Here is a 25,566-nt window from a genome sequence, read left to right as displayed (position 1 = left end):
CTCCCAGTTTCTTGCATCTCCTCTCACATACCCCAAAGGGAGTGGAAGGAGAGCGCATGTCCAAGACCATCACAATGAGGTCTGGGGCCCTAGGGCCTTCCTCCCCCCTTGCTGTCTAAGGAAGAACTTAGGTATCGCCCACCCCTTGACCCTCACTCTGCAGGCCTCAGCTCCAGGGGCCCTGTGGAAGAGGAGGAATTAAAAATCTTGGACGGGTTTAAGTGAGGCTTGGTTTATTGCCCAAAGGTAAAGGACAAAGGTGGGAGGGAGGGTTGCTGGTCCCTGCCCAATATGTGCTGGGGCCCCAGGGTATGGCCTCTCTTGCCCATTTCCACCTTCCCTGCCCCACCTCAGTGTCTCGTGACAAGCCCCCACCTGTCACTAGTTTTCTGGAACACCAATCTTATCCCAGAAAGGGGAAGGGAGTCCAGAGGCAGGGAGAGACTAGAGGAAGTCAGCTGGATGGGGTGGGTGGGGATGGCGCAGAGAGCCCTCTTTATACTTGCCTTGGGGGTGGTCCCAAGGAACTCCCAGGAAGTCTGAATCAGGGGTTGGACTCATTAAGGCAGGGTTAGGTGGGTTGTTGGGGTGAGCTTGCAGGAAATAGTGCTGCTGAACCCCGAGCCATGGCCTACCTCCCTCCCCAGATGGAGAGCACACAGACTTGTAAATGCATAATGAGAATTTAATTCCTTTTTCACCATGCAGTATCGGGAAAGGGGGTTGTGGCAGTGCTGCAGAACAGCTGGTGAGGATGAGGAGAGTGGTATAATGGAGGAAGGAAGGTGACCGGGAGGGGTGAGAACTCAGCCAGTGACTCAGCACCCACATCTCCGCACAAGCAAACAGCCGCAAGTCATGTCCTCAGACCCACCCTTACTCCCACTCCGCCGAGTCGGACTTGTGTGTACAGGAGAACCAAGCGCAGGCCTCCCAACAAGACCCCCTTGTGGGCCAAGGACTCAAAATCATAGCCAGGTACCCCGCAGCCTGCACACAGCTCCCCACAGGTGCGTCAGTCCACACATGCAGGATGACACACGGTCTCACCTGAGCATGCTCACACACACACCACACACTGACTCTCAGTCACGCAAGCCCAGACCCCTGAGGACCCACACAAGGGTAGGCCCGTGCCCACAGTGCACGGACACGCCCCTCTGCCCTTCCACAGCGGGCACCAAGCACAGGCCCTTCCCTGCCCCCGGTGGCACTTGGGGCCGCAGGCTAGAGGCGGGTGGCATTGTGTCGAGCAGGCAGTGCCAGGCGGGGGGACGGGGTGGCGGGGGGCAGCTCCTCCAGGAACACCCTGGTGGGCAGCGGGGGGGAGCGGGGCTCAGGCCTGGCATAGCACAGAGTAGCGCGGGTGATGAGGCGGTCCAGGGGCTGCAGGGAGTGCATCCAGCGGGGCAGGAAGTCCCACGTCTGCAGCCACTTGGGCAGGTGTCTGGGGCTGCGATTCTGCAGGACACTGACGAGCACCACAAAGGCCAGCAGGGCCCCAAAGGGCGCGCCCACACCCACCATGGCCCGCCAGCCTGCCATGGAGACGCCGAACACCAGCGAGGGCAGCAGCAGGAAGCACAGGAGGAGGTAGAGAACGGCAAACCAGCGGTACTTGGCGGTGCGCTTGCCCAGCGCCTTGGCCATGCGGATGGGCAGGCGCGTGCAGGGCACCGGGTACCACAGCAGGATGCCCGAGATGTTGAAGAAGAAGTGGCAGAGGGCGATCTGTAGAGGAGAGGGCAGAGGGGCTGAAGTGGGCATGGGCTCTGGCTCCCCATCATGCCAGCTGGGGTAGATAAGCGAAGCCTGGCCTGGCCTGGGCAGCAGGAAAATCAGAGCTGATGTGCTCCTGGTAAAATACTGAGACGCACTTCTGGACCAGGTGGTAAATAAATGCTGCCCTAACACTACACATTCCCCCCCCACTGACCCCTCTCGCAAATTGCCCAGCAGATCCTGCCCAAACCCAGCAGCAGAGAGATGGATACTAGTTTCTGGCTCGGCAGCTCTGGCCTTCTGATTGGTCTGAGCCCTGGCCCCAGCCCCAGGCTTGTCATTACTCCTTTGCTCCTAGAACAGCAACCCCTTTGCCATCTGCCCCCCCTACTTGTCCTTGGTGCCCAAGAATGGGCCAGCCCCTGTCGTGCTGCAGCCCTTCCTCAGAGTGCAAATCCCACTAGCTGTTGTTTGTGTGATTATCTGAGTAGTTTGCGCCTGGTAGATGCTAAGGTCTTGGAGGTGGCACCAGGCCGACTTTGCCCCGTGTGGTTTCCACAGAGCCTGGCATAGTGGGTGGCCCCCAGTAGGCAGTCAAAAACTTTGCTACATGGTGTCCCACCCTGGGTCAGGTGCCCCGACTCAGTCCCAGTCCTGTCTTGCCCCTGGCAGCCACCCTCCCAGACGCACCTGGAAGGAGCTGGACAGCTTGTCCTTGGGGCTGGCCAGTGCGGCCAGGACGGCCGTGGTGGTAGTGCCGATGTTGGAGCCCAATGTGAGGGGGTAGGCCCTCTCGATGCTGATCACACCCAGGCCTGGGGGCAGACGGAGAGGATAGGTTCTCCCCGGGCCCCTCCCTCAGCCCTTTCCCTGCCAGCTGCCCCACCCCCGCCCCGCCTTACCATGGGCACTCACCAATGAGTGGGGTGATGGCTGAGGTGAACACAGAGCTGCTCTGGACAACGAAGGTCATGCCGGCACCCACCACCATGGCAAAGTAGCCTGTGGCCCAGGTGAAGGGGGCGGGGAAGTCTACGAGGACACCCCCGTCCCAGCAGGGTCAGTAGGAGGGCATTGACAGAGTAGCCAGGGCCCCCCCTAGGGAGGAGGGATTGGATGCCTGCTTCCAGGTGGGGCCTTGTCAGTGCAGTCCCCTGCTCAACTGCGGTGGCTTCTACTCGCCCTCCTTGATCTTGGGTTAAAGGCCCTTCTCAGCCTGGTTCATTCACACCATTGCTTCGACTGTTCCCTCTGCCCAGAATATCCTCCTTGCTTCTACATGTTCCTCTTTGGGGCTCAGTGCAGATACCACGGCTGCTGAAAAGCCCTCCCTGACCCTTGGCCCTCTGGCCAACTTTGTTTCTCTCGTCCCTAAGCTCCCTTGAATCCACCTGACTCCAGTATTTGTTATGCAGCCTCCGCCAGGGCCGGGCACCGTCCCCAAAGCCTGAAATGAAGCTTGAGATGAAAATCAGATGGTGTCATTCCCCTGCCCCAACCCTTCAAGGGCCCCCATTACCCTTAATAAAGTCCAGGCTCTGAACACAGCCTGTGGGGGCCCTGTGGTCTGCTCTATCCCTGTTACCTTGCCGACCTCTCCCTGCCTCGCTCACTGAGCTCCCACCACACTGCTGGCCACCTTTCTGCCCAGCTGGTCCCTGCCTCTGTGCCTTTGCACCTGCTGTTCCCTCCGCCCCGAACACCCCTCAGCCACATCTGACAACTCCTCATTTCGGCCCCCTCACGGAGACAGCTGACTGCCCATTGAAAGCAGCTTCTTCCATATTCTCTATTTGTCACTTTTGCTTTCTCCTTGGCAGTCACTCCTCTATCTGAATGTATCCCCCTTGACCATTTATTTTTCATTGTACATCCATCTCCTCCTCTGGGCTGGGAGTCCCCTGAAGGTAGGATCCATCTCTGTGGCTCAGCTCTGTATCCTTGGCACTACCCCATGCTTGGGCACACGGGTGTGAGTACTTGTTGAATGAGTCAGTGGCCTCTGAGAATCTGTTTTGAGCCACGTACTCGAATGGAACCACAGCCAGAGGAGGCGCAGATCCCCAGCTGCCAGCACCTCGGGAGCCTCAGATCTATCTACACCCAACCCAACTCCTTCTTTGTTCACAGGGAGAAACTGAGGCTCAGAGATGGCAGGGCTTCGCTCAGATCACACAGCAAGGCAGCGGTGGGACTTAGTAAGATTTGGAAGGTCCCATCCTGGGGCCCGCACACCCAGTTTTTGGGGGCTCACCAGTGTTGATAACCTTCTGAATGACCTTAGCCACCTGGCCCTTAAGCAGAGAGTTGAGCATCTTGACGAGGAGGATGAGGCAGGTGCATAGGAGCACCAGGGAGCCGGCCAGCAGAATGAGCCCCACGGCCAAGTCGGGCAGCCCTGTGTCCACGAAGATGTGGTTGCCTGGCAGGGGGGAGTGTCAAGCTGCTGAGAGCTGAACCCCTACAGCTGGTCCCCAACCCCCCACCTTTGCTGCCCTCTCGGGATTGGAGCCTAAGATCCCACCTCAGCCTCCTTCAGCTTCAACAGCAGGGCCTAGCCAAAGCCCAGGAGCTGAGCTGGTTGACAGCTAGCTTTCCTGGGCCTGGTAGCAGCAGTGGTGGGGGTTGGGGGGGGGCAGACCTTCCTCTGCCCAGCTCTGCCCCTGCCATGCCAAACATCTCTCACGATGCAGGCACTCACATTTCTCCACAGTGGCATTTCCAACGGTCCAGCTGTTGTTGGCTTCTGCCCTGGGCATGGGGGTGGGAGCCTAGATTAAGAGGAGAGTGACTTAGGGGTGCCTGGGTGGCTCAGTCGTTAGGCGTCTGCCTTCGGCTTGGGTCATGATCCCAGGGTCCTGAGATCGAGCCCTGCATCAGGCTCCCTGCTCAGCAGGAGGCCTGCTTCTCCCTCTCCCACTCCCCCTGCTCAGCAGGAGGCCTGCTTCTCCCTCTCCCACTCCCCCTGCTTGTGTTCCCTCTCTCGCTGTGTCTCTCTCTGTCGAATAAATAAATAAAATCTTAAAAAAAAAAAAAAAGAGGAGAATGACTTAGGGACAATTTAGGAAAATGTAGCCTGGGGTTGAGGATAAGGGGGGAGTTAGGGAGAGGAGGGAGGTGGGCCTTCTGGCTACATGCCCTTGGACAGTTGGCCTGTCTCTCTGAGCCTGTCTTCTCTGCTGGAGAGATGGGGGTGGAAATGCCTGCCATACAAGAATCTGGCCATGGTCAGCCTTCTGAATATTCTGTGCTCTCACTGGGGCCCACAGGGGCATCCTGATCCTGTGGCTTCTTGTCCTCGTTTTCTTCCACCTCTCCTTGGCATTGGGTGCTTCTGACTATGGCCCTCCTTCCGAAAACTCTCCCTTCCCCATCCTTTATTACCGGTCCCTCTCTTGGTGCCCCCTGCTTCCCCAGCATCTGTGCCCCATCCTCTCGCCTGAGGCTCCATTAGCCCAAGCTCCACTGTCCTCTCGCTCAAATCCTTATGGGAGGGGCGCCTGGGTGGCTCAGTCGTTAAGCGGCTGCCTTCGGCTCAGGTCATGATCCCAGGATCCTGGGATTGAGCCCCACATCAGGCTCCCTACTCAGTGAGGAGCCTGCTCCTCCCTCTCCCACTCCCCCTGCTGTGTTCCCTTTCTCGCTGTGCCTCTCTGTGTCAAATAAATAAATTCTTAAAAAAAAAAAATCCTTACGGGAGAAGTTAGGGTTCAGGGGGTGAGGGGGACCATCGGTGGGCAGAAGTCCAGGCCCCACCTTTCTTCCATCCCCCACCTACTCCTCGGCGGGGGAGGCCCCCCAGTTCAGAGGGCCCAGGGCCAGGCAGGTAGCCTAAATGAGGGGCTCAGTCTAAGCGTGGGGGTGGTGGAGGGGTGTGTGTTGGGCCTAGAGGGGCAGCAGCCCCTCAGCTCCAGGCCAGTGTCACCATCCAGGGACGTAGCCCCGCATGGCCAAATGGCCCAATTCTACAAGAGAAACCCCATACTTTACAATTATGTGAGGGCCAGGTTGGTCTGGACCACTACTTTGCAGCCTCATTGGTCTGAGGAATTATTTTTTTCTTAAATGCCACTGGGGAGCCTTATCTTTCCTTCAGGATCCCAGCCTTGAAAGGAAAAAATGGGCTGACCTTGGATGAGGAGAAACCATCTCCCAAAGGAAGAACTGAGCCCCAGAAAGGGACACTTACTCCCAGGGCTCCAGGCAAAACGCCAGAGCAACAACTTTTCCTTATTCACCCTCTGCTGCCTCTGGGAGCTGATATGGGCTCTGGTCCCAGGAAGTTCCGCACCCACAGCCCCAGACCTCCCCTGTGCTGAGGGTCGTGTCTCAGGCGGGGGAGCGGCACTTCAATGGCATGGCTCCTTTAGGGTTTATTCCAAACCATGTCATTTATAAAATATATGATAGAGGTAAGAACTATTTCTGGAGCCTGGCTTCAAATCTGGTTTCTCTTAGGGGCCTGAGCTGCTATGAGTGTGAGTGGGGCAGTGTGCTCTTCTGTGTTCTAGCTGGCCCAACCAGGGCCCTGGGGCACCCTCAAACCCAGGCCACAGCTTCAAGCTGAGAAACCAGGAGAGAATAGTCTCTGGTGGGCTCTGCTGGAAAAGCGGTCTGGAAAATCGGTGTTAAGTGCCGCAAGGGTGGGAGGGAGCCAGGTGTAAGGGGGAGAGCCGTGTGTTTGCCATCCAGCAGATCTGAGCAAGTCCCATTTTTTACACCAACGACCTGGGGCAAGTCATGCCACCTCTCTGAGCCTGTTTAAAGCAGGATGACATAAGAACTGTTATAAAGGGGCACCTGGGTGGCTCGTCAGCTAAGCGTCTGCTTCGGCTCTGGTCACGATCCCAGGGCCCTGGGATCGAATCCCACATCAGGCTCCCTACTCAGTGGGGAGCCTGCTTCTCCCTCTCCTTCTGCCTGCCACTCCCCCCTGCTTATTCTCTCTCTGTCAAATGAATAAATAAATAAATCTTAAAAAAAAAAAAAAGCTGTTGTAGAGGTTACAGGAGAAAATGTGTGTGAAGTGCTCTCCGCAGGCTTATCTCATGATAAGTCTTCAGTAAGACATCGTGCCTCCTAATCAGGATTAGATCCCCTCCGTCCCTGGGCCCATATAGGATCACACAGTGGGAAGGATGTGTGCTTATGTGTTTGTGTGAGATTGACGTCCTAGCCAGGATCAATGGCTCCTGCAGGTGTATCTCAGGGTCCTGGCCCTGTTGGGGAAGACCATGGTGGACCAGCCTGGAGCCCTGGGAGGCAGATGATCCCTGAGATGAATGCATGCCTGACCAGCTTGTGCCCCACTGACCTGGCTGGGCCCAGGGTCTCTTAGGGGAGGAACTTCACGGGGCCCCGGGGGTGGGGGGGTGTCCCACTCAGGGCTGGCTGCGTTAGGGCAGGGCAAGGCTGAGGGCTAAGGCCCCTAGGGTTTTGACACTTGACCTTCCTGCCAGGATTGTGTGGCTCTGGCTGAGCTCATAGGGGTGGGGGTGGGGGTGGGGGATGCAGAGACTGGAAAGTGTGAGAGAGGAGTAGGGGTGGGGATGCCGGAGAGTGGGTAGGCTGCACAGTCAGGCTGGGGGTGGGTACTGAGTGAGCGGAGGGAGCAGGCCCAGGGCTTCCTTGTCAGGAAGGTGGGAGCTCTAGCCTTGACAAATAACTGGGCAGCCCAGGGTCTGGAACATACCCCTAGATGTGCCCATCCTTCCTGGGCCTGGGGGTGGTGAAATCTGTGGGAAGAACAGAATAAATGAGCCCCAGGAGCCCTAAGCTGAAACCCCAGCTGAGCCACTCCCAGCTGTGTGACACTGGACCAAACACTTAACCTCTCTGGGCCCCAATTTCCTTCCCTGCAGCATGAGGTCTATAACGCCCCCACCTCTTCCCAGGGGCTAGTTTTGAGGAATCTTGGAAGAGAGTTAGGATTTAAGTGCCAGTAGGAACTGAAGGACATGATTAAGCTCACAGAAGACTGTCAGGCTCCAAGAATCCTTTCCCTGGGGAGAAACACACAGGATGTGGGCCTGTGCTGCAGTTCAGCCTGCCGGGGAAGGGGGGCTCTAAGGGCTTTGTTTTTCTGGAAGCAGAAATCACCGTGCCAGCAGCGCCATCTGGTGGCAAAGAGGAGAACTCCTTCTTAGAGCAGCACCTACTGCCCCTGGAGCAGTCTCTGGGTGGCTGTGGTCGCCTGGTGGTATTCAGGCCCGATGGGCAGAGTGGGAAATGGACACATATGGTGGGACACCAGACTGGCTTCTGGAAGAGGCAGCGAGATGGAGGTTCAGAAGCATGGGCTCCAGATTCCACCAGGATTTTCATTTTACCTCGATGGTATGGACTTGGGCAAGCCTCTCTGAGCCTGGAAAATGGGCCAGTGATAAATCCTATTTCCCTGGTTGCAAGTCCTCAAAGGATGCTTGTTTAAGCCAGGCAAGTATGGTTGACAATCCACAGTGTGAGTACATAAGAAGGCAATTCCCAGGACCGGGGTAGGCCTGGAGGGTCAAGAGGTGTTGGAACATTAAAATTGCCTCTGGGTTTTCTTCCACCATCTGGAAACCATCAGATTCCCAATACGGCCTTTGGTGACTGGGTTCCTTGGAGACTGGTTTGGGCGAGGTTGGGTGTCCAGTTGGGTGAAAGCTGGAGGCCACAAGGACAGGTTGGAAGGGAGACTCGGTGGCCACAGGAAAAGTTCGAGTCTGGTGCAGGAGGAGCCACGAGTACACATGGCCGGAGCAGGTACTCGGCTGCGGAGCCGTGTTCCACTTGACCCGACCTCGAGAGAGGGTGAGAACAGGGAGCTTGGATGCCACCCCTCAGCTACTCTCAAGCCCGGGAAATCCCATCTGGATACTGCTCTGGAGGACCCGCTCTTCCGGGAGAACTGGGCTGCGAGGCCAGTGCTCAAGCTAGCGGTGTCGGGCGCAGTGGGGACAGCCCCCCGCCGAGTGAACTCAGGTGGCTGACTTCGCACGAGTGGGAGACGGGATGCTCGTGTCCACCTCGCCAGCGCTGCGTGAGGATTCCGTCAGGGGCAGGCTACGTCCGGCGCAATGTTGCAGGGGCAGCCTGCTGGGCGCGGCTGCAGGTGGGCAGCAGCTCTGTCAGCCCGAGGGAGGGACTCCACAGCCCAGGAGCTCCCTCCCGTGGCTTGTTTTCTGTAAAGATCAAGCAGTGTGATTTCTGTGTCGTCCAGATTCTGCTATGAAGTGAAGAGGATTTGGGCAATTCACAGAGCTCAGAGAGTGCCCAGGGGGCTGGTGAGAAGGCAGCACTGTGTTTGAGGGGTCACAAAGCCAGCCTAAGGCTGCCCGCATGAGCTTTTTGATGTCAGACTACCTAGAACACTCAGAAGTGCTGAACCAGAGCTGCTCAGATGCTCAGGTGCTCAGATGCTCAGGTGCTCAGATGCCCAGATGCCCAGATGCTCAGATGCTCAGATGCTCAGATGCGAAGGAGCCACACAGAGGTTGGGTTGAAAGGATGCTCTCTGTTCACGCTAGGATCAAGGGCCGGTGACATCAAGTAGCAAGTAGGAAGGATGAGGGGGCCAGGCCGTGCCGAGCCTTGGACTTCAGGTTTCCTTCTCTCTGTTCTGAATGGAGTTGCTTCTTGGATGTGATAATTAAGGAGAAGCAAATACCGTGGATTATGGGTTTGATGAAGCACCTCCCTTTCCGTGGCTGAGTGAGAAAGTATGCCGATCGCCTGCTTTCTTGTGAGCCTGGTGTCATGGCAGGTCCACAGGTGTGCTACTGAGCCAAACACATCTCCATTCCGGGCAGAAGGACTCATGGACACACGCCTGTGGCAGTCTCCCAGAGAAGGAGCGCCGACCAGAGTACAGTGGCTGTCGTGTCTCCAGTGAGATCTCCACATGGCCCACTTGTCTTGTTCCTGCTTGTTCAGCTTCCCCAGGCGCCCTCATAACCTCCTCACCACCTGCTCCCCATGTTACCTGGGCCTCAAAACATGGCACAGCTGAATCATGACTCCCCCTGGCACCCTAGCGGAGAGAAGAGAGCCCTAGACTGCTAGACCTGTCCTCAGGGCCCTGAAATGGTAGGACAAGCTCCGGCAGGCCTCTCGGAGCCTGTTCTCTACCTGTGAAGCCAGAAGGTAGAGCCAGATCAGTGGTTCTCAAACTTGAGCACGGAGCAGACCTAGAGGACTTGTTGAAACATAGGCTGCTGCGTTCCACCCCCCAAGTTCTTTCTGATACGTTCTCCCGATGACATGCCGACTCGAGTTGATTGATAATAGCTGCCTCAAGCCACTGGGAGACTGGAAAGGATTGGCACAGAATTACTTGTGGCCAGGCCTGAGACTCACCCCTGTGGGGTCTGGGTGGCACCAGATCCGGATGAGACTGTGGTTTCTCAGGGACTCATCACCGGTGGCAATGCTGGTAATCACAGACTTGTCCAGCTGTGTGCAAGATGTGGGATTGGGGTGAGAGGGGGGTCCTTCCATTCCCCCCGCCCCCACTGCATGCCAGCCTTGCCCCCACCTGGATGATGAGCTTGGTGAAGGGCTCTGTGACGATCTTGAGCAGGTCAGGGGCGTCGCGGCCACCACAGATGTTGAAGGAGGCGACCACCAGTCGAGTGACATGGTGCAGGTACCCGGTGGCGGCCTCCAGGGGCAGCAGGACCAGAACCGACAGCCAGTTAAAGCAGTCATGCACCGTGGCCCCTGCGAAGGCCCTGGGCAGGGAGGCCATATTGCAGGGCAGGCCGGGGCCAGGATGCACTTATGCTGGGGGCTCCTGGCACCTGGGACCACCCTCCCCCGACACACACAGGCCCCTCACGACTCTACCCCCTCACCGCCGAAAGTCAGTCCTGTCCCCCGCCTGCATCAAGGCCACGATGGTGTTGGTGACAGAGGTGCCGATGTTGGAGCCCATGATGATGGGGATGGCAGAGCTCACCTCCAGCACTAGTAGAAGAGGGGACCTCTTAACTGTGTGAGGACCACCCAGCTCCTGCCTCTGCAACATCTCCCTCCAGACCTGCTGCCCACGTCCCAGCCCCCAGTCCTGCCACGACGCTGCCCAGCCTTGGTGTCACAAGTACATGCGGGCACATGTGATGTGTGTGCGTGCACAGTGAACAGATGCACTGCGTGTGCACATATGTATCTGAGGACCCATGTCCTGCATGCAAATGCAGATCTGTGCTCATGTGTGCACGTGTACACGAGTGTGATGGTTAGCTTCATGAGTCAGCTTAGCTAGGCTCTGGCACTCAGTCATTCGATCCGACAGTAGATGCTGCTGTGAAGGTATTCCGCAGGTGTGATTCACCTCTACAACCAGTTGACTTTAAGTAAAGGGGATTAGCCTGGATAATCTGAGTGGGCCTCATCCAGTGAGATTAAAGGCCTTAAGAGCAAAACTGAGGCTATCCAGCATTGGCTTCCACCCAAGAGTTCCAGCCTGCCCTTCCTAACAACCTGCCCTACAGAGTTTGGATTTGCTTAGCCAGCCTCACAATCATGTAAACCAATTCCTTGCAATAAATCCTATGTACATCTCCAGCAGAGTCTGTTTCCCTGGCCGATGGAATAAGTGACTATGTGGTGGTATGGAGCTGAGGCTTCCTGGGGCAGGACTCCCCATTTGCCACCTTTCCAGATCTTGAGGCACCCCTCCTGGCTGAGGCTACTCCTGGCCATGCCTTAGAAGACAGAGTGGGAGATGCTGGAGTCCTGCTCTTGCCCTTGCCCTTAGCTCCCTGGCCCCACTTCTCCCCCTGGCTGCCAGCCCGGACACACCTCCTCAGCCCCCTCCAGCCCCCGCAGGCCCCCGCGCTCTTTCCCTAGCCCCGGTGGGCCAACTTACAGCCGGAGGAGACCATGCTGACAACGATGGACGTGGAGGTGCTGGAGCTCTGCACCAGCACAGTCACCAGGATCCCCACCACCAGCCCCGCGACTGGGTTGGACAGGATGGCATTGTCCTTGAAGATGTCACCAGCCACCTTCCCTGAGGAGCATGAGCCAGCATTGCCTGATGCCCTTCAGGAACCCTGTCCCGGTCCCCTCCTCTGGCCCTACCTCCAGCCAGCTGGAAGGCGGAGCTGAGTACGTCCAGGGAGCAGACGAAAAGGTAGAGAAAGGCGAGCATCAGGGGCACCTTGAGGAGAGTCATGCCAGCCCGGCGCAGCTTCTGGGCCAGCCCAGGCTCTGGAGATGGTGCAGTCGTGAGCACACGGGCCAGGGGCCAGGGGCCAGGGCACTGGGTGCTGCTGCCCCTGCTGTCCACCCTCTGCCCAGGCCCACCTGGTTTCTGCTCCTCCTCCAGGGCCAGCTTGGCAGGCAGGGGGTCATGGCGCTCCAGAACCTCCCCATAGGGGCAGCCGTGCTCAGTAAGGGCCACAGCGCTGAGACTGGGGAAGGCGTAGGCGGGGGTCCCTGGGATCCTGTGCAGGACTGGGGAGGGATGCTGGTCAGGAGTTCCCAGAAGCCCTGGGATAGGCAGGTTTGGGGGGGCGGGCTGGCAGAGGGATGGAGACCTCACTGGGGACGTGAGCAACTGTGGGCACACAGGGTCCAGGAATGGGAGCCGTACTCACCCTGAGGGCTGGGCACGTAGGCAAAGGCTGTCCCACGCATCATGTGTCCGCCTCGGACTGGGAGTGGGGAGACAGTCGGGCCCCCCAGCCTCTCTCCACAGGACATCATCTTGGGCACACACTGTGGGGCAGCAGCAACGCTGACTGGCAGCTACCGTGTCCTGGAGACTCACACATAACCTACTCACCCACCCACTGTCCACATCCACACCCACGTACTCACACGCACAAATACCCACGGTGTGTGATTCCCAACACACACCCAGTGAAGCGCACCCTCTACCCCCACATGTGCCAGAGAGGCACACTCAGGTACTCGGCCCAGATTCATGTATTCATTCATTCAGCGAGTGTTTCTTGAGAATCTACTCTATCCTAGGCACTGAGCTAGATGCTGAGGTACAGCGATAACTAAGTCCAAGGACAATTCCTGCCCCCAGAAAGCTCCAAGTCTCTCAGGGAGACAGAGGTCAATGAAATAATCCCTCAAATAGAAAGTGGCAATGGGGCAAAGTGTTCTAATGACAGATACAAGTGCCACCTGAGTTCCCCATGGCAAGGAGTGGAGGGGAGAGACGACCAAGCTGAGCTGAACATGAGTAGGAGTTGCCCAATGGATGGCGAGGGAGAAGGGCTTGCGTGCAGGGGCCCCGGGAGGGGAAGGAGCTGGGAGTGCCCTGTAGCTGCAGGGGACCAGGGAACGGGTGTTAGCAGAGCTTGCAGATGTGGGCCAAGGCTGCGCATGCGGGAGTTCTGAACATCCTGAGAGCCGTGAGGAGCCCTGGACACCTGGCTCATGCGACCAGCTGGACGTGCACTCAGGGAGGGGTCCACTGGCCTGGATCCCAAGTTCCTGGATTCCCCTCACAAATGAACTTCTTTCCCCACTTTCCGCCCTCCCTCCCAGCAACAAACGAACACTGATGGCCTTTCTCCCATGAATGAGTTTCAGACCAGGACTGGTTTAGGTAAGGAAGTTTCCCCATTCTATCTCCAATCTGGGAAGCCCTTGGATTGCTTTAGGGCCCCTGAACTGCCCCGGGAGTTCTTGGTTGTTGGGGTGGGAGTACCCCGGCCTATATCAGCAACCCATACCCCCAGACTCCTATATTGTCCCAAAGGCCCTTGGCTGTTTGGTGGGGTTGTGGGGAGCTCCTGAGCTAAATTCCAAGCCCTGGAAGAGCATGAGTCCTCTTTACTTTGGGGGGGTAAGCCAGGCTGGACTGGGACCGAGATGTTATGGGTGCAGGAAAAGGAAGCAGTTAGGGCAGAGGAGAGGGAACGAGGGTGATAGGTTATTGCCTACTAAGACTTGGGGATGGGTTTGGGAGGGGGAAGCCCTGAGCTTACCTTGGGGTTCTGTGTTTCACCTCCTGCTCAGCTGCTTAAGGAAGCCCCAGGGGCCTGAGAAAGAGCTGGGACCCTCCTCTTTATACCCTTGGGTCAAGGGCAAAGTCCCAAAACCCTAGCTGCCCTCCCTCTGTTCCCCGATTAACCTCCCCCCTGAGATTCCTCCCAGTTAATTACTAATCGTCAGCTTTGCTGGGGGAGTCTGTGGTCAGGCTTTCCCTTTCCCCACACAGAAACTCAGCCTGAAGGAGACCCAAACCCAGCTATGGCACATCTTCAGCCCCCAGGCAGAGACCCTGATGCCACTTAGGCACCTTATTCCCAGAGTCCCAGGGGCTCCAGCCCCTTTCCCTCCTTCTTGCCTGACAGGACTCCCCATGGAGTAGCCTTGCCATGCATCTGAATGTCTGTGGGTCTGTCTGTGGGTCTTGGGGGCATTTGGAGGAGAGGGAGCATGTGATGGAAGAAGTAACAGGAGAGAGACCTGGAAAGGCTGCATAGTGTTGAGTCAGGGAAGGTCTCCAGTGTGCGACCATAAATCCAGGATGCGTCTGAGAGAATGTGGAGCCCTGCTCATATCAAGAAGGGCCTGTTCTGCATTTTAGAATGGCCTCTTTAAGGGGGAGTTGTCTGTCGAAGGGGCAAGTCTGGAAGCAGAGAGACCAGCTAAGAGGCTGATGAGGTGGTCCAAAGGAGAGATGATGAGGTCTGAATCAAGTGGAACAGGTGGGATAAGGAGAAGATGCATCCCAGGGATACTTGGGCGGTGGAATGGGGGAGGGGGAGCATGGCAGAAAGAGGAAATTTATGACAGTTGGGTTTCTGGATCGAGAGGCTGTTGATGGTATGGGGTCTGTTGCAAAACTCCTGAAACCTAGAGATGGTTCTTAGGGAGCCTTTGAGAAGCTTGTTTCCCTTTCATGGGACTCTGGAGCCTGAATTGGGGCCCAGATTCACAAGAGAGATGAGAAGAGAGATTCCCTTCTACAGGAGGAAGGTTTAACAGATCTAGCTGTGGTGGGTTCCACTCAAAATCTAGCTTGGGCAACTGTCCGAGTAACCTGTCTAACCATCTATCCATCCATCCATCCATCCATCCATCCATCCATCCATCCATCCACTGCCTCACACATCTACCTAGCCAGCCAGTCATGTGTCTATCCATCCATTTCCAAGAACATTAGCTGAGTTCCTTCTCTACGCTGAGCCAAGATTGGCTAGGCCAGCTCTCTCCTGGTCTAATCCCTGAGTCAGCCTGGAGTGCTGAGGCAAGTCACTTCACCTATAAGATGGCAATCAGAGGGGCACCTGGGTGGCACAGTCGGTTAAGTATCTGACTCTTGGTTTCAGCTCAGGTCATGATCTCGGGGCTGTGAGATGTTGTGAAATCAAGCCTCACATCAGGTTCTGCACTCAGTGGGGAATCTGCTTGGGATTCTTTCTCCCTCGGCCCCTCCCGCTCATTTTCTCTCTCTCTCGCAAATAAATAAATCTTTTTTTAAAGATTTTTATTTATTTATTTGACAGAGAGAGAGAAAAGGAACACAAGCAGGGGGAGTGGGAGAGGGAGAAGCAGGCTTCCCACCAAGCAGGGAGCCTGATGTGGGGCTCAGTCCCAGGACCCTGGGACCATGACCTGAGCCAAAGGCAGATGCTTAACGACTGAGCCACCTAGGCACCCTGTCAAATAAATAAATCTTAAAAAAAAAAAATGGCAACCAGCATCTCTTTTGCAGTGGGTTGAAGTCAATGAGCTAGCTGACCCATCTCAGTGCCTAGAAGAGTCCCTCAGCATGTGTGTTCTCTTCATGCTCTTGTGTCCCTCTCACTGTCCCTGGGATGGCTGCAGGGTCCCCCCTGAGGGAATGGCCCCACTTCCTCTAGATTCACAGCCCTATTTCAGGTCAACAACTCCTCTTGGCTCACCGGTTGCCCTTTGATTGCTTAGGGCCCCCTGAGCTGCTGTCCTATTCAATATCTTACATATATTAGGGTGACACAGACCCAGCCTTTCCCATCAAGGTAGATGGACGTTTCTGCACAGTTCCCCTCTAATGTGACAAAAGTTAACTAGTTGTACTTAATTTGCAGAACACTGGGGAGTTGTCTCTGTTGAAGTGGTTGAGAGCAGAGAGGAAGGCCAGCCTGGGTTTGGATCCCAGCCCCACCACATTGTGGCTCAGACAGTTTAGGCCACAATACCCCTAGGGGATCAGGGAGAGGTGGGAGGAAGAGGTGCAGCTGGGATTGGTTTTGGGTAGAGTGACCATAAGTCCTGTTTTGCCTGGCCAAGTCCTGGCTGATGACTGTTAGCCCAGAGTTCCCTTTCACTTAAAAAGTGCCCTGGTTTGGAAAATCAGCCATATAGCCTTATGACCTGTTCTGGGAGATTCTGGAGAACTGGGGCAGGCAATCAGCCACGTGGTACTTCCTAGAAAGGTCTCCATTCATAGAAAAAGGAAAATAAAAACAATCCTACTTCTTCGACACATTGTTGTCACAGAACACTGCCTCTCATCCTTTTCTCTGTACCTCTTAAACCTATTTGGATTTTAGTGTTTATGGAAGACTGCATCTTGCTCTTTTTCCACCTACTATTACATATTACTTTCCCTGTGTATTTACACTCAGTGCCAATGTTGTTTTTAATGGTTGCATCATGTCCTCTCCTGAACCCTAATTTATGTAGCGAATGCTTGGGTGTCCTGGAAACTCTCCAAACTGGAGGGAGTGATCTGGATAAGACTGGGGTTTATGCATGGGTGGGAGGGGTGTCTCTGAGCCAGGGACAGGCAGTCATTGCTGAGTTCTTGTGTCAGAATTGTCCCTGGGCTCACAAGCCCTGTTAAAGTCACATTGGTCTCGGAGGCGGTCTGGCTCCAGGCACCCCTACCCACAGTGGGTCCAGGGACATAGACCACAGGCCCTGTTCCTCTCTCCTGCCCTGCTCTGGTCAGACCTGGAGCAGAAGCAGCTGTATCCAAGGTGCTCCTTATGAACTAGGGGTGCTTCTTTTTAATAAAGTTAGGATCTTTGATAATTTTGAAGTCTACCTTCCATGCTCTCATGGAGCTTGGGGTTTAGGGAAGGACGCAGTTACTGATCATATGCACTGCAAGAGACATCCTTATAAAATGCTGCAGACAGTGACCGCTTCCGAAAGGATTTGGGAGGGTGGCCGCTAGAGCACCGAGCAAAGCGCCAGCACTCGGAGCTGACCAGAGTTGTTGTCAGGACTCCTGAGAGCATGGAGAAGGCGAGCCTCTCGGTTCACCTCGACTCCTCCCGCTTACGTTCTGCCTCCTCTCAGTCCGTGTCAGACTGCAAGTCCCCTGAATGCTGACTCCTGCCCTGTCTGCCCACCGGTACTCTGGCCGCGGCCTCCCCCAGACCTCCGGGCCTGGAGCCTGGGTGGTTGGGGGTGTCTCACACTGAGAAATGGCACCCAGGAGGAGGAGCAGTTTTGGAGGGAAGATGCCAAGATCCATCTGAACAGACTGTGTCTGCAGTGCCTCTGGTGTGAGCAGTTGGATCTGTGGGTCTGAAGCACACGACGTGCTCCTTAGCCCAGAAGGGGCCTCCCACCTGTTCCCAGCCTCAGTGAGCAGCATGTGGTCCTCTGATCTGATCCAGAAACAGAGAAGCTTCTCTGACATGTCCTTCTCCTCCACCTCCTTGTCTCTCCTCCGTCACCCAGTGTTCCCCGTTCCCCTTCTGCAGGAGCTCCCTCAGCCTGTCGCCGCCTCCCTGGTCCCGTCCACCATCTCTCACCGAGTGCTCTCCCTGCTTCTGCCCTTGTGCCCCCCAATCCAGTCTCCAAAGTAGCAGCCAGCCAGCTTTTCAAAATGCAATTTTAACTATGTTACCCCTCTCTTTTCAAACCTGCCCCTGCTCGTACAAAGACCAGTGTCCTGTCACAGCCTTGGGGCCCAGAGTGACTTGGTGTCCTGCCTGCCTCAAGGGCCTCAGGTGTGGCCTGTGAAGATGCCCACCCCCCCCAAGGGAGAATGTGCACATTGAGGAGAGAGAAGGCCCAGGGCTGAGCCTGGAGGAGCACCCATATTTGGGGGGAGGGCAAAGAAAAGAGGGACTCCCAGGCGCCTGGGTGGCTCAGTTGGTTAAGCGACTGCCTTCGGCTCAGGTCATGATCCTGGAGTCCCGGGATCGAGTCCCACATTAGGCTCCCTGCTCAGCAGGGAGTCTGCTTCTCCCTCTGACCTTCCTCCCTCTCATGCTCTCTGTCTCTCATTCTCTCTCTCGCAAATAAATAAAATCTTAAAAAAAAAAGAAAAGAAAAGAAAAGAGGGACTCCTGAGAGGAAACCAACAGGTATAACAGGGATTGGGAAGAAGAACAGAAAAGTAGATGCCCCAGAAGCCAGGGTCACCCCCGTTTTGAGACGGAGACACCCTGATGAGCCAGGTCAGATGCTGCAGAGAGGTCAGGTATTGTGAGGACAGAGCGGATTTAGTGACCTGGGAGAGCTGTCCTGGGGCAGTACTGGGGGCGGGGGCAGCTTGTGAGGGGTTGGGAAGGAGCAGGAGATGGGAGCCGAGACAGCGTGGCCAACGTGAACGTGACAGACTGACAGATAGGGAATTTGGTCGTGCCAATGAAAACAGTTTCCCCGGGAGCAGCAAAACTGCTGAGCAGAGTAGAGAATGATCCCAAGAACAAGTAATTGGTCCAGGAATGGAGCGAGCTGTGGAAGTTGGCACAACCAGCTGTTTCTGTAATCCCCGGCTAAGATCCATTGGCTCCTTTAAATAATACAGTTTGCTGCATGTAAGTTTTCTGCAGGACCTAAAGTTTGAGGACAATCAAGGGAAGAAAAACTAACATTCTAGACCATCCCTCCATGAGCTGGATTTTTTTGGGAGAACTGATTAACGACCAGTGTAATCCCACAATGGGGCTCCTCCTGTCTCCTTGAACCAACTTGTTTATTTCTCCAACCAACATATAAGCCCCACAGTGAGTCAGCATGCTGCTGCACACGGGGGACACGGCCGTGAACATTCCACCCCAGTATTCAGGCCAGCACCGCTGCACACAGACGCAGATGTGAGTGTGCATTGCACACGCATGGGGGCATCCTCTGTCTGTGGCTGAGGCAGCCATTCTCACCAATGGGCTGCGTGACATACTAGGGGCCACCTCCCTCCTCTCCTTAGGGAGCAGAGCAGTCCCTCCCCTGGCCCTCTTGACTTTGTCCTCTCTTGGAGAATCTGGACTTCCATCTGAGCTGCCTGGCACAGAAGAAGCAGGGCCCTGCGATGTTCTCCCAACCAAGCCCCATTTTCCAGATTGGGTGCCGCAGGCTACATTAGATCCATGGACCCAGGGCAGGGGCAGCTGACCTGAGGATGCCCCATCCTTGTTTGAGGGATAAGTGCCCTGAGTAATGTTTAATCCTGGTGGCCCAGGCACCGGTCACTCATTGACTGATGAGGCTAAAGTCTGTGGCCAAAAGAGCTGAGGTTGCTTTGGGCTTTTCTCAGAAATCACCTCTTTCCCTGCAGCTCCCTTCCTAATATGGCTCCAGCCCTGTGCCCTCATGCCAGCCTCAGGGACCAGCATACTCCCAGATGGCCGTCCTATGCTCTAGCTTCTAGGTTCCAGACCTGAAGCTCTGAGCTCCTGCTTTAGACCTCAGGTTCTGAGCTCCATGTTCTGGGCCTGGAGCTCTAAGCCCTGCACCGTAAATTCTCAGGTGCAAGCTCTAGGTTCCGGGCTCCAGGATCTCAGCTCCAGTCTCCTGGCTCCGGTTTCAGGCATCCCATGTCCAGCCAAGCAGGGGCTCTGCTTCTAGGCATTGGGCTCTAGGTTCCGGGCTGCAGCCTCCAATCCCAGATGCCGGTCTCCAGTTTTTATTTTATTATTATTATTTTTCAAAGATTTTATTTTTAAGTAATCTCTACACCCAACGTGGGGCTCAAACTTACAACCCCAAGATCAAGAGTCTCACACTCTACCAAATGAGCCAGGGAGGTGCCCCTCCAGACTCCAGTTTTTAGACTTCAGGCTCTTGGCTCCAGGTTCTGGTCTGGGCTCCAGGCTCCACGCTCCAGCAGTAGACTCCACGCTCCAGGTTTTGGGTCTGGCTTCTGATTCCTCCAGCCCCTCAGCGGTAAGGCTGGGAGATCGGGGCCTACTCGGCTAGTGGGGTTATTGCTGCCCACCCCTCCCAGCTGGCTGGGACTTCATTCTGGCCGCCAGCATCCTGGGCTGGCCTAGAAGTGGCATGCTGGTTCTACGGCGCTTCTCCTTGGCTTTCTGCCTCTGTTCGACCCCCAAGCCAGTTCTCTGGAGATAGGAGCTGAGATAGTCACAGAGCACCCCTTGCCTAGACAATACGGGAGCCACAGGATACACACATGTGTTCATGTTTCAGCTTTTCTTGGACGTGCCAGGACCACCAGGGACATGAATGGTGGCCCTGTTTTTTGTGCAGCGGTATGCGCCTGGGCTGCGTCTGATTCAACATGTGTTCCTCCCCATCCGGGCCTTTCTTTCCCTGTGAAAGCTGAATTCCAGCCTCTAATCCCCCAGAAACTGGAGTCACCTGATCACCGGCCAGGCCCCCTGAACGGTGCACCTTGTGCTCGCTCTTGGGGGTAGGGATGGCTGCCCCAGGGAGCATCTGCCCACCGCTGTGTCAGCACTTCCAACCAGCACCAGGCGAGCAGCTGGTGCCTCTACCTGCCCCCACCCTGGCCCAGAGCCGAGGTCACTGTGTGCTCTCTGCTTGCCCTGTGCCCGTCCCATACCATCCGCTTGACTGTCGCCACGACTGTCAAGAAGGGTAAGGGGACCAGAGACAGGTAGCAAGTTTCTCTCTCAGAGGCTTGGGTCCTTTGGCTGTCCTCAGGGCAGTCACATCCGCTCTCTGCCTGTGTCCTCCATAAGGTGGGGGTGCTGGGGACTGCAGAGCAGTCAGCAAATGTGTGTTCTCTCCCCTCCTTCACACTGGGTGCTGGGTGGATAGGCAGACTCCCCTCCAGGCTTCCCATCTGGTGGGGTGGGGGGAAGCAGCTTCCATGGCTTTTCCCAGCCACCCAGGAGCCTAGCTCCATGCAGTGCAGGGGCTTTGAAAACGGCCTGCGGGTTGACCAGCTGGTGCCTTTTGCCCCTGGGCCTGGACCCCTATCACTGCAGTGAGGGCCAGGACCTTGAGGAATTCTGAGAGTGCAGAGCTGGGAGGAGGGAACTGGGTCTCCCTCAGCCCAGGACAGCTTCAGGGGACATGTTGCGGGATTGTGGCAGAGGGACAAAGCAGCCAGCCAAAGTGGGCCAAGGTGGGTGCTAGCTGAAGCCCCCAAAGGAAGAGTTGGTTCTCCTTCTGGAGAAAGGGATAGTGGGCCAGAGTGACAAATAAGTGGCCTTGAGAAGTTCTTTATGTTATTATAATTATTTTATTTATTTATTTATTTTTAGATTTTTTTTTTTATTTGAGAGAGAGAGAGCACATGAGAGGGGGGAGGGTGAGAGGGAGAAGCAGACCCCCCGCTGAGCAAGGAGCCCGATATGGGACTCGATCCCGGGACTCCAGGATCATGACCTGAGCCGAAGGCAGTCGCTTAACCAACTGAGCCACCCAGGCACCCTATTATAATTATTTTAATTGCATCCTTTAAAAAGCATTAAAGCTTAAGTGAAAGTGTCCTTTGACTACTACCCCCAGTCCTGGTCCCCTCTCCATTTTCCTGTCTGCTTGACATGTATCCTTCTAGAATGTTCTCTATTCTTTCTGTATCCTTATAAGTGTGTCTCTGTGTTTGTGGTTTATATAAAGGTATCATGTCATAGGCATTGCCCCACTTTCTTTTACCGAACGATAACACATCTTGGAGAAGTTTCCATAGCAGGACATGCTCTACCCAATTCTTTATCTGCTGTGTGGTATTGCAGAGCATAGACACACCACCACCTTTTTGTTACCCCATACCACACCCCCACCCACATTTGTCTGTTTGCCAGTTTTGGGATCATAAACAACCCTGCAGGGATGGGGCTCCTTGTGCCTGGGAGTGAGTGATTCTCTGGTGATACTGCTGGGGTCACATGCTGTGTGTTTTTAATTTTTAGCAGAAACTCCCAAGCTGCTCCCCAGAGCAGCCATATCAACATATCCTCCCCCAAGAGGGTGCCGGCTTCCCATCAGGGGTTCCTCCTTGGTGTGTGTCCCTGAGTCAGACAGCCTATGTGCTGGTCAAGCTCCAGCAACAAATTCCTTGCAGGATCCTGGACTCGTCACTTCCCTTCCTGTAGCCTTGGTTTCATCCCCACCAGGCTATTTTGTCATGAGGACAAAAAAATGAGATAAAGGATGGAGCATGCCTAACTTGGGGGCCTGAGTTGATGTGAATTTTCCTCCCCCCTGCAGGAGCTAACATCTATAGAGGCTCTTCCACCTGACCCATGACCTCCTCTATCATGGGGCAATCGCCTCTGTTGGTCCCTAAGAGTAGTAGGCATCACTGCTGGGTCTGCAGATAGGCAGGGATGGGTGAAGGGTGGGCTTGCCTGCAGGATCTGCCAACTTTGGGAAGATACCCATCTCTCACCTGGTGTCCCCACCTCTCTATCTAGGCACATGGAAAGGTGTCTCTGCGCCCAAGGGAGAAACCCCAGGGCCCAGAACTATAAGGAAGGTTCTGCAGCTGATTGGGGAAGGGACATGGGTTTGTCTCCCTACCCCCATCTGGCCACAGACTGTGATCCTGGTGCTATGCAGTCCCCTGCCCAGGACCCCACTGCCCTGCTGTCCCTGCGTCCTTCACTGGGTCTATCTGAGGCTGTGGAATCATTTCCCACTAGGCCAAAGAGATACAGCAATGACTACGAGGGACAAGGTCACTGCCATCAGGGCATGTTTTTCATATTGTCAGCCAACAAGTGTAAATAAGTAAACAAGGTCATTACAGAGTGGGATGAGCACTATGAAGGAAGAAAACTAGACAGCATTGTAGAGAACAAAGTTGGGGAGCACTTCAAATCTGGTGTCAGTCCGTTTGGGCTGCTATAACAAAAATACCAGAGACTAGGTGGCTTATAAGCAACAGAAATTTATCTCTCACAATTCTAGGGCTGGAAGTCCAAGATCAGGGTGTCAGCACATTTGGTGTCTATGACAGCCCTCTTCCAGGTTGTAGACAGCCAATTTCTTGTTCTGTCCTTACAGGGTGGGAGGGGTGGGGGAGCTCTCTGGGATCTCTTTTATAAGGGCACTAACCTCACTCACGAGGATTCCACCCTCAAGACCAAGCACATTGCAAAGGCTCCACCTCCTAATACCATCATCACCTTGGGACTGGGGTTTCAACATATGAATGGCGGGGTTGTGGGGGGATGGACACAAACGTTTAGATCACAGCATCAGGTGACCAGGGAAGGCTCTGCTGAGGTGTTCAAGCTGAATGATGAAGCAGAACTTTTGTGGTTGCAGGTCATAGAAAACCCACTCAGAGTCCCAGGCACATGCACACAGAAAGAATGTGTTGGCTTGCCTAAATGAGAATGTCTAGGGGTGGTTGACTTCAGGCCTGGGTGAATTTAGGTGTTCAGGTAAATTTTGTCAAGAATCTCCTTCTATCTCTCAGTCCTGCTGTCCTGTATTGGCTTCACTGACATGCAGGTTCTCTCCCTGCATAACCTCTGTTCAAATCCCCGGGAAATGGTAGATGACCAGGACTGGGATTTTGATTGGGGTCAGAGAATCATCCCTGCACCAAACTCTGATTGACCAGGCCTGGGTCATGAGCCCCCCTCCAGCAGCTAGGGGGTCTGGTCAACCCAGCCAAGCAAAATGAGCAGAGGGGGCAGAGGGCTGAAGGCCCCCGAGAAAGGCTTGGGTTCAACTTCTGGAGAAAGGCATGATGGGCCAGCAAACCCCACTGATCTCTCAGGAATTTCAAGAACGAGGTGCCATGATGGCATGGGGGCGGGGGGGGGGCAGTTCCTGGCAGAGGGGACAGCAAGCACAAAGAACTGGAGTGGGGAAGAGAGCTTGACCTGCCTGAGGGGGTCAGGAGGGTCCCTCACTCCCCAAGTGTCCCTTCGAGGTTCCCATGTCCCCTTGTTTCCTCTGTCTCAGCGGCACCGGGACTGAGTCCGGCTTCTCTGCCCACATGCTGGGCCCTCCTTCTGGGAGGTCCTCCCTGCTCCCCCTCCCTGTGTGGGCTGCCTAGGGACAGGGATGACTACCCAGCCAAAGCAGGCAAGGAACAGAACCTGCCCCCACCACAACAACCAGTATCCTCCACAAGGCCCTTCATGCATCCCAAGGAGCCCACAGCCATGTCTGCAGAGACACACTCGAGCACTACTAGAAGTAGAGGACAACAACCAGATGCTGTGCTCTCCTCAGATCCAGAGACTGAGGAAGAGCATGAGGGCAGGTGGCAGAGGCGCAGCTCCCCAGAAGGGCCTTCCCCTCCCTCCCCCCTTCCTCCTTCCCTCCCCGTCTCTGTCTGTCTCTCATATTCACACCCCAATACTCTGTGCAGTCAGGAAGAGAAGTTCTGACAACAGGAAGTCGGGGGGCACATCCTGAGGTCCCCAAGAGCTTCCTGGCACTGACCTTGGTGACAGAGGCAGTGCAGTTGTGGGGGGCGGGGGGGAACACAGGGTGGACAGGCACACAAGGAACACACCTCATGGGAGAATAATAATTACTATTATAATAACAATATCGTACATCCAGGACAAACCCAGCTGCCCCAGGCTGACTGCAAAATCCATACGTCCAGCAGAGCCTATGTGAGTAGAGTGAGGGGCTGCCCGCCTGCACCCCCAGGCCTTACTCATTCCAGCTCCCTGAGGAGGGGCCAGCCCCACCTCCTGCTCCCCGCTGAGGCCTAGCCCAGGGTGGGGGGCTGGCACCGCCAACGCCGCCCCTCTGTGCTGGGCATGCCTGTACTGGGGAGGCGAGGCCCACCTCCCCTCAGTGACCTGGCAGCAAGGGATGGGTGAGCGAACTGATGAGGGACCAAGCGCTGGTAGCTGTGGGGTGTGGCTCCTCTAAGCCCGCTCTCCACCCTCGTCCAGCTCTTCCTGCGGGCCTGCCCATGGCAGGAAGGGGCCAAGGACACTCATGGCACAGACAGGGCATGCAGAGCGGGCCCATGGCATGCTTGGCCCGCCAGGTGCCATGCAGCCGGCCTGGACTGCTGGGCAGCTGTCAGAGGCCCGAGTGGGCAGTGGAGTCCGAGGGGTCCCCCTTGGGCTGGACCTCTGATTCAGTCTGTGGTGGGGCCTCCTGGGAATTGGGCCCTTGGGCCGGCAGCTGCAGAAATTCTGGAAGCACCAGGTCCTCTTTGCGCAGAAGGCCCCTCTGGTCGTGGGCCCCACTGCTCTGCACCCGATTCAGCAGCTCCACCAGGCCTAAGGGTGGCCACAGAGTCAAGAGGCCCAGTGGTGCTAGCCCACCCCCGTCCTGCTGCTTTTACTATGACCACAGCCTCCCTAACCTCCTTCCGCCCTTCAACCCCTCGGGTCCCCCAGCCCCAATGGACACTCTTCCAGCCCCAAGGACATGCAGGTCCCGGCCTCAGCTCAAGCCTCTCTGATTCCGCCCACCTTCAATGGTCCCCAATGCTTCTGGTCCCTAGCTCCCACCGTCCCCAAAGTACCTTCAATGTCACAGGTCTGCCGCTTCCCAGTGAGACTACTCGGCGCCTCACCCATGGAGTTGAGGGACAGTGGAGGGGGATGGGCAGCCTTGTTCTGGGCTCTAGGTTGGCTGCCCTGTAAGAACGCGGAGTCAGAGCCACAGCTGGGAGGGGAGGTGCAGTGGGTAGAAGGGGGAGCCCTTTCTCTCTCTCTCACCTGGCTGTGACGCTGGGCTATGTCCCTAGCTTCGGGAATCTCCACACCTGTGGCAGAGCGCACCACCGTTAGTGTTTGC

General features: G+C 55.9%; 2 protein-coding genes and 1 long non-coding RNA gene across 4 annotated transcripts in view; 1 reads left to right on the top strand and 2 right to left on the bottom strand.

Annotated features, from left to right (window-relative positions):
• LOC145722618 (uncharacterized) overlaps positions 1 to 25,566 on the top strand; it is a 99,202-nt gene that overhangs the window by 28,259 nt on the left and 45,377 nt on the right. The gene's annotated exons all lie outside the window — the stretch shown is intronic.
• SLC34A1 (solute carrier family 34 member 1) lies at positions 665 to 13,117 on the bottom strand. 2 transcript variants are annotated; one of them, XM_006733139.3, is made up of 12 exons: positions 12,309 to 13,117; positions 12,016 to 12,165; positions 11,791 to 11,919; positions 11,576 to 11,719; positions 10,560 to 10,671; positions 10,241 to 10,436; positions 10,063 to 10,158; positions 4,424 to 4,493; positions 3,977 to 4,144; positions 2,638 to 2,754; positions 2,413 to 2,537; positions 665 to 1,731 (listed from the first exon to the last, which is right to left on the bottom strand). In XM_006733139.3, the coding sequence occupies exons 1-12, from the start codon at positions 12,415 to 12,417 to the stop codon at positions 1,228 to 1,230; spliced, it is 1,920 nt and encodes a 639-aa protein (XP_006733202.2). In that variant the 5' UTR covers positions 12,418 to 13,117; the 3' UTR covers positions 665 to 1,227. The 2 variants fall into 2 exon arrangements, with proteins under 2 accessions (XP_006733202.2, XP_081682509.1); XM_081826383.1 differs by having other exon boundaries at positions 11,791 to 12,165.
• Positions 24,320 to 25,566, bottom strand: part of RGS14 (regulator of G protein signaling 14) — a 13,633-nt gene continuing 12,386 nt past the window's right edge. Inside the window, exons 12-14 of the mRNA XM_081825771.1 lie at positions 25,488 to 25,559; positions 25,292 to 25,406; positions 24,320 to 25,043 (exon numbers count right to left, since the gene is read on the bottom strand). Coding sequence (XP_081681897.1) covers positions 24,841 to 25,043; positions 25,292 to 25,406; positions 25,488 to 25,559 — 390 coding nt within the window. The 3' untranslated portion in view covers positions 24,320 to 24,840. The remainder of the gene's footprint in view (positions 25,044 to 25,291; positions 25,407 to 25,487; positions 25,560 to 25,566) is intronic.

This window comes from Leptonychotes weddellii, chromosome 7 (assembly GCF_054177405.1).
Source record: "Leptonychotes weddellii isolate Sample4059 chromosome 7, ASM5417740v2, whole genome shotgun sequence".
In the NCBI taxonomy this organism is placed as follows: Eukaryota; Metazoa; Chordata; class Mammalia; order Carnivora; family Phocidae; genus Leptonychotes; species Leptonychotes weddellii.
This window is presented reverse-complemented; position numbering and strand designations above follow the sequence as displayed.